General features: G+C 42.8%; 1 protein-coding gene across 1 annotated transcript in view; it reads right to left on the minus strand.

Annotated features, from left to right (window-relative positions):
* The window catches only part of LOC116223488 (AN1-type zinc finger protein 3-like), an 8,902-nt gene extending 1,299 nt beyond the window's left edge, over nucleotides 1-7,603 (minus strand). The window contains exons 1-4 of the mRNA XM_031580474.2: nucleotides 7,457-7,603; nucleotides 5,809-5,997; nucleotides 3,416-3,481; nucleotides 1,918-2,124 (exon numbers count right to left, since the gene is read on the minus strand). Coding sequence (XP_031436334.2) covers nucleotides 1,918-2,124; nucleotides 3,416-3,481; nucleotides 5,809-5,997; nucleotides 7,457-7,484 — 490 coding nt within the window. The 5' untranslated portion in view covers nucleotides 7,485-7,603. The remainder of the gene's footprint in view (nucleotides 1-1,917; nucleotides 2,125-3,415; nucleotides 3,482-5,808; nucleotides 5,998-7,456) is intronic.
* Between the last annotated feature and the right edge of the window lie 196 nt (nucleotides 7,604-7,799).

Genomic DNA, 7,799 nt, shown 5'->3' on the forward strand with positions numbered 1-7,799 from the left:
CAAGCTTGACAGATATGGCACATTTAAAAAGCAGAACAAAAAAGTATTTGGAAAACAATTTGAATGATTTTTTCAAAAGGTCGTCTAATCCGTCACGTGGCCTGGCATGTTATGCGTGCTATGTGTTCCGTGGGGTTGAACAGAGCCTTGGTTGGAAGACAAAGCGTATAAGAAAACTAATGCCTGAAGTGCAACAACCACCACTCATTTCCCATCCTTCTAAAGCTGCCCCACCAAAGGCTCTGCTAATTGACCACTGCCTTTAACAAGAAGGGCAATAGCGCGTCCTAAGCCAAGTGCATGCAAGGCCGACTAACGTCCAAAGAGGCTTAAAAGTGCCGACTGAAGCCTTTTACCCACTGAGCTTATGCTGCTTTCAATTGATGATTAGTAGACAATCTGATGATTAATACACAAAACACTGACAATTGATGTTTAGCGAAGAAAAACCTTGACCCAGATATTTTTCCCCTTTAAAATATTAAGTCTAGGGCTGATCGACGACAATTCATCTTCAGCTGTTTTTTTAAGTTCAACCTAATATAACGAGCACTGCAGCGACCCACCGTCTTTTCTGTGAGTGGATAATTGGCAGCTGTAGACGAAGGAAAGAATAAATATATAACTAAACGAGGACAGAGAGAGAGAGAGAGAAAGGGGGTGTGTCGTTGCCACAGTCCTGCGATTTAAAAAGCCTGGCATTAATCCCTTGTTCAAGAAAGAGTCTCGTTAGGGTGTCTGCGGTAATGTTCTCATTAGCATGGCGGAGTTCGTTACACGAGTGTATGGTGATTAAAAGCTCAACAAGCTTCAATTAAACAACCTTCAGTTAAAGTGTGCACAATTAAAGAGCGTCACTGGAGCAAAAGAGTAGGCACAGCTGGAGGCCGCCACACACACTCACACACACACAGTGGATGTGGACAGGCCTTATGAAGACACACACACACAAACGTCCAGTCACACACACACACACACACACACACACGCATACATACTCAAACCCACACGCACACACACCAGCAGATACACCATGTGTCACCTGATCGTGGATCACCCAACACACCCACGTAAACACGCCTCGGATGGGACTGTAGAACAGTTCTTGTATGTAGTCCCTCTATCTTGCCCTCGCCTGCACTCACGCACGTATGCACACACACACACACACACACACAAATATATAAAGGATGCTGCTGAGGAGTGCTGACAAACAATAGTGTTTTCATAGAGATAACACAGAGATGATCTCCTTCTATGGATTAAGTGCAAACGTTATCAACCTTCAGCACTAGACCATAGAAAGGCCCACTGAACCGTCGATGAGAGGCCCTTACCGACGCCACAAATGAAGACAGAGTGCACAGCACTGGCTGTGTTATGTGTGCGGTCACACGAAGGCTTTAAAAACTTTGCCAAGAGGTCTCTCCACCGAGACGCAATCTCTTGTGTTAGCACAGTTATGGACCTAACAATTATAAATTACAAATATCTCTTTCATTTTTTTTTTATATATATATATATTATTTATTTATTTATTTTTTAATATCTCTTTAATTAACGTCAACCCAAAAGAGGACAGGCTCACCTTTAGAGGTCTATATGAGCGCATAATGGTTTTGAGACATGGGATGGATATAGTTAGGGATGGTGTAAAGGTTCCATTAGTGTTGAGCTAGCTGCAATGTACCATGTGTTGCCTTATATGAGGACAAATCTTCTCCTTGTGTGGACAAATAGGATCTTTAGGATCTCTTCTATTTGATTTGAGGTTGTAGGTTGATTTAGTAGTGCAGTGGGGACCTTGTGTGGCCCAATATGATCTACACAATTCTATTTTATTTGAATTCTATTCTATTGCAGGTTTATTAAGCAGTGCAGTGGGTTCATCTGAGTTCTAGATGAGGCGGTGCTCACCACAGCGACAGGAGCCCAGCTCCTGCTGCACCAGCTCCAGTTTGCTTTGGCAGCAGTGGCAGCGTCGGCGGTTCTTCTGCTTGGGCCCGCGGGGCGCTGCTGTGGTCTCGTCCGGGGTGGCGGGCGAAGGGGAGGAGGAGGAGGAGGGTGAGGGTGAAGCCACACGCGCCCGCTTCTCTGGGGACTCCTCGCTCTGAGAGCCCGAGGCTGGTGGAGAGAGAGAGAGAGAGAGACAGAGAGAGTGAGTGAATTCACACACACACACAGAGATCACACACACACACACACACACACACACAGATCACATACATACACACAGGAAAACATGCGCACTCATAATTATTCTCCCCCTCTGTGTGAATGTGTAGTAATTGCAGTGCTACACAGAGGTAAGCACATCTACTGTGAACAGCACTTGCATGGCCAAACTCATTCACATATAAAAGCTACAAACACTCCCTAAAGGGAACCCATGAGAGTTGTTTTTTCATTCTTGTTTAAAGACGGCATTTATACAATTATTAAAAAACTGTTCTTGCTGTAAGCATTTGATCTCATTTGCCCAATTCATTTTCAACTGTGCTCCAAATGCTTGTTAAATAAAGTACAATAAGCAAAAATGCATCTAAACTGATTTATGGAAAAACCCATTGGGTGAAACTAGTGGCTGGGGGGGGGGGGGGGGTCATTTACAACTGCCATTACCACATACATTTGATTTTGCCACACAAAGGAATCTGGATTAAAATGTATGTATGTACTAAACATTCCAGAGACCAGCTTTGAAGAGTACCGGCGGTCTTTTAATTATATTGAGTAACCCTAGCAGTTACATTTACTGTAAGTGCTTCCTCTTAAGATAGGAATCAGTATCTGAATCAGAAGTTTGACAAAACCAGGGGGCTCCCGACACTATCTAGCTCAAAGGAAATGTCAACGGCCTCCTCACAGCAGTCTATCGGCACTCAGTGAAGAGAAAATAAGGGAAATCTGCTCTCAAACGACAATTAGACTACTACAATTACAACACGAGAGCACTTGTGCTTACTGGAAGCATTTTGTTCTTTTAATCCTCTCTGCTGGTAATTGACTTCATAGCATGCCTTTTTATTTAATAACCAGCTACCATTCTCAGAGGTAATGCATTAGAAATGAAGAAATGGTAGGGAATTTTCACACTGGCAACAGCCCAAACCCACTCACTGTGTTGTATGTAAATAGTAGGATTAAAAAAAGTAAAGAATCCTTTTCCACGCTGCTGCCTTCTGAAAACTAAACACTTGTACTGATTTTTAAAACCCACTGAATGCACCCAGCCTGGGCCCTGCAGTCATCCACCCCACCTTGAACACACTGACGTTAACGGACACAGGTCCAATCAGCCACACACACACACACACACACACACACACACACACACACACACACACACACACACACACACACACACACACACGCGCGCACACACACACACAAGTAGCAGAACAGAGTCACATACGGGAGTCGCAAGGTCGTTTCGTGGGAGTGGACAGAGTGGTGTGGCCTGCGTCTGTGCTTGAGGCTTCTGCAACACAGACAGAGAAGGGGGTTAGGGACAGACGACAGGAGAGAACAGAACAGGCAGAGAAGACGAGCCTTTCGTGCACATTTCTTCTCTAATCAGATATACATTTCATCAGAATCAAAAACAAATGACCAGATCATAAATCAAGTACTTTCTTTTTAGATAGTGAGACTTTGGCCTGGTGCTTTATTCGTTTTGTTCTCCATCCAGCGATACGATGTCGGCCACGGCTCTTCAAGAGGGCCTATTCTGCTAATGTTCAATGTCACTTCAAGAGTGCCTATTCTGCTCATTCTCAATGTTCAGGATTCGATTTTTGGGGGGGGTATCTACTAGAACGGATTTACATGCTTCAATGTTCCAAAAACACATTTATTTTTCTCATATTGTACATCTCTATACACCCTCTTTTAGAGCTCTACAAACGGCCTGCGAGTTTCTGCAGTGGAAAAGCGCCCACTGATAATGATCTTCCCCCAGTCAGCCTCTATTACGGCCAAAAAAACAAAAAAAATGATGCCGGAGAATTATGTGACTCAGACTCCAAAGAGTCACTTAAGCTACGTCTCTAGTAAACTTCACCCGCCCAGGCAGAGAATTATCATACCGCTCTCTCACGCTCTCTATCTCCCCTCTCTGCAGAGGTAGTCAGCAGGCTGCTAAGTCCTGGTAAATGGCTCTGTTTTCTGCCGTAGAGGGATGGGGGGGAAAGTATATAACAAGCGGGACTCCTTCCATCTCTGAAAGACTTCAGCCGAAGCTTCATTCCATCGAGGAGTACAGTACAGAGTAGGACTGGAGGAACTTATGAAAAGGGGGGAGGGTAGGGGGTAGCTCACTCTCCATGACAACCCAAAGGTGCTCTGAGGAGGGTAAATCTGGAGAATCTAATCTCTGTGGGATACGGTATTAGCGTCACACACACAGTAAAAAAAAGGTTGGTGTCACCAAACAGCAGTCATTAGTCCTGATTTAGTCTGAACCGGAGTACATTCCTAAAACATTGCTTCTGTCTAGACTTCTCAGACACCCTAAAGACAGTGAAAGCGCTGCTTCCATCTGTAAAAACCAACTACCATTTTTGGGAAAATGTGATACTGATTCATTTTCATCAGTAAAAGCTCCACTATTGTTGCTATAGTGATTTATCAAAACAGTTTAAAAGCTTCTTCTTGTTTTGCAGTCCAAAAGCTGAGGCAGGTCAAATCACTTAGGCAGCTGCCCTCTCTATTGGCAAACACCTAATTGTTCCCTAATGCTACGGAATGGGAATAAACCCTACGGCAAGAAATCTACGGAAAAATAGTCCTTGGCAACAATAGAGATACGCAGAAAATAAAATCCCAGACCAATAATATTTAAACTATTGGTACGGAAGCGGAATTCTGCGGCAATAGCGCACTAACTATAGTTCCGGTTCCGTAGCCGTAGTCGGTGCCTAGAATATTACAGAGGGGAACATTAGAGGGAATTACAGATTTGTTTGGGCATGCTTTATCTCTTTACAGTTGAACAGGAGAGAATTCCTCTGGAGAGGAAACAATGAGAGCTAAGCCACCGGCATTTGACTTATTAAATAATACCTGAAAATAAACCCAGATTCTCATCTCAAACCTGTCCTGTTGCAAATGTAAAAGTGGGTAAAGTGTTTGTTTTCATTGCTTTATTTTTAAACTACATCCTTGTCTTCGGTGTTGATGGGGGAAACAACTGATCCCTCAATCCCACCAAACCAAGACATAGAACAATTTTGATCATTGATATTTAATCCAGAACACAACGATGTTCATTAACAGATACTAAGGGATTAAATATCACGGCACAACCGTAGAAAGCAGGGAGGCATTAGGATGGATTCAGGACTAGACTGTCAGACACACAAACAATGTTCTTCAAACAGACAAGGTATTTTTAACCACAGTGCTACAAATTCTCTGCCAAGCCTGGCATCCATACACCTTGCCTGGACCCCAGGAAGAATAGTCTCCACTACGGTGTAGACTAATGGGGATACTTAATACACATAAACATAAACCTTGAACAGCATCTCTGAAGCAGTGCAGACCACTGGGTGGACATTAGCATTAGGCATGCTAGCGTAGCTATGTCAGTTATCGGACAGTGTCAAACATCGGCCATTCTGTTAAACAATCAAAACGCTAAATTTAATAATGGATTAATAATCTATATGCTCAGTTTAATAATGGATTGACATGACAACGCGAACGTTTGCCGATAACACACGCAGTCCGATAATTAGTTATATATAGTATAACGATAATAGTTACGATAGGGCCATTGTCTAGAACACATCAACCACTATTCACCTTCCTGTACAGGGAGGGGTGTGGCTCCTGAGTCTTCTTGTGAGGGCGCCTCAGTGCTGGCCGGTGTCAACAGCAGGGATTGGCTACCGCTGCTGTTCGTCTCGCTACAGAAGACCGCTGACTGGTTATTGCTAGTGCTGGGCTCGGGCTCTGGGGGACAGTCTTCGTCTGGCTGCTTCTCGTGGATGTCTGGAGAGGGACAGAGAGAGAGGAGGAAACCCAGGGAGAAAGAAAGAAAGAAAGAAAGAAAGAAAGAAAGAGGGGGGCAGGGTGTACATATATACAGGGAGGGAGGGAGGGAGGGAAAGAGGGAGAGAGAGAGAGAGAGAGAGAGAGAGAAAGAGAGAAAGAGACTGTGAGAACAGTGACAGGGGAAATGTGATGCAGCCAACCTCAAGCTGAAAGGAGCAGGTCTGCTCTCCTATAGCCCATTTGTTTACATATTACTCACCGTTCAGAGACTCAGCAGCCTTCACACAGACAGAAATAAGCTACCTCCTGAGCAAACACTAAAAGGCACACAAACACCCACACACTCGTAGAAAATTACCCAGCAAAGGATGGGGAACTCTGGCATACTGTGGTCAAATGAGAGAATTTCAGTGTTTACCTGCACAACCTGTTAAATAACTTAATAGGCCATCACAGTAGATCAAAACAAGCATTAAACCCAAACTGCTACTGCTAAATCTCTTTTAGCTCCAGACATCAATTTAGCTTAGACATCATTTGGAGTATGCGCCACACTTGGCACAGCAAACAGTGGGAGCACAAGCTATATTTGCCCCGGATGTATTTTGGAGTTATGAGATCAATGCTTTAGATGGCATCAGCTGTTTGTCAAAAGGGCTGCAATGGTGCAGCACTTCATAATTGTATTTGTTTTATGACTAGGGCTGAACGATTAATTGCATTTGCGATTTAATCGCGATATGATAGAACGCGATTTTCTAACCGCAACGTTCGTGATTAAAAAACGTGGTCTAAAAAAAAAAAAAAAAAAAAAATTGAATTTTTTTTTTTTTTTTTTTTAAGATGGTACATTTTGCACACAGTGTTTAAAAAGTGCATGCCTAGTGTTTATACTTAAAATGACTTTTTTTAAATTACTTAAATGCACAGTGGCAAAGCCACCGATTTGTTGTTCTTGTTTCTGTAATGAGCAGTTAAATAAAAATGTAAAATGTGGGATAGAATATTTTACACTAAATGTATTGTATATTGTGTTGGTCATATTTAAATCATTCATTACGTTTTGTTGGGGAAAAAAAAGAGGATAAAAAAAAAATCGCATATTAAATCGCAATCGCAATATTTTGGTAAAAAATCGCAATTAGATTATTTTCCCAAATCGTTCAGCCCTATTTATGACCATGACTTCTTACAGGTTAAATTGCCCTTTGGATTCAGATATATCTCCATTCTCCCACACAAGCTGGTTTTGACACACATTTAACTTTTCGCTCAGTGAAAATATCCTTAAATACTGTAATTAAGCTGTTAAAGATATCCTCTTGTTCAGAACAGAAACAGAGATGTTCTGAATGACACGCTTTTAGAGGTTAAATATTAAGACAAATGGACCAGCTGGCATGTCAAACTAGAAGTGTCCCTGGCAGCAACCCAAATAGTCCTGTGCAATGCTTACCTGAGAAGCATTTTGAGCAGAGGTTCATGGTTTTGCTGGATCTGTGGAAAGAAAGCAAGATTAGCTGAGCACTTAACAAGCAAAAAGCACACAGTTTTGTCCCCTCTAGACCAGCCTTGAGATCACTGTTGATTTTTTAAACCAAGGACGACTAAGAGCAACTTATGAACGTGTTAAGTGTCTTGTGTTCATTCGTGACGAATAAATCCCTTTTTCCAGTGGGCGTGACATGACAATTTGGCTGCATGTTGGCTCTCTCCTGGAGCCTTCGAAGTGGCTGGAGTACCACGGCCTTGTTTCTGCACTGCTCCAGTAGCACACAAGGATTAGGCTAGCTCTGTTT

Source organism: Clupea harengus, chromosome 14, assembly GCF_900700415.2.
Source record: "Clupea harengus chromosome 14, Ch_v2.0.2, whole genome shotgun sequence".
Taxonomy (NCBI): Eukaryota; Metazoa; Chordata; class Actinopteri; order Clupeiformes; family Clupeidae; genus Clupea; species Clupea harengus.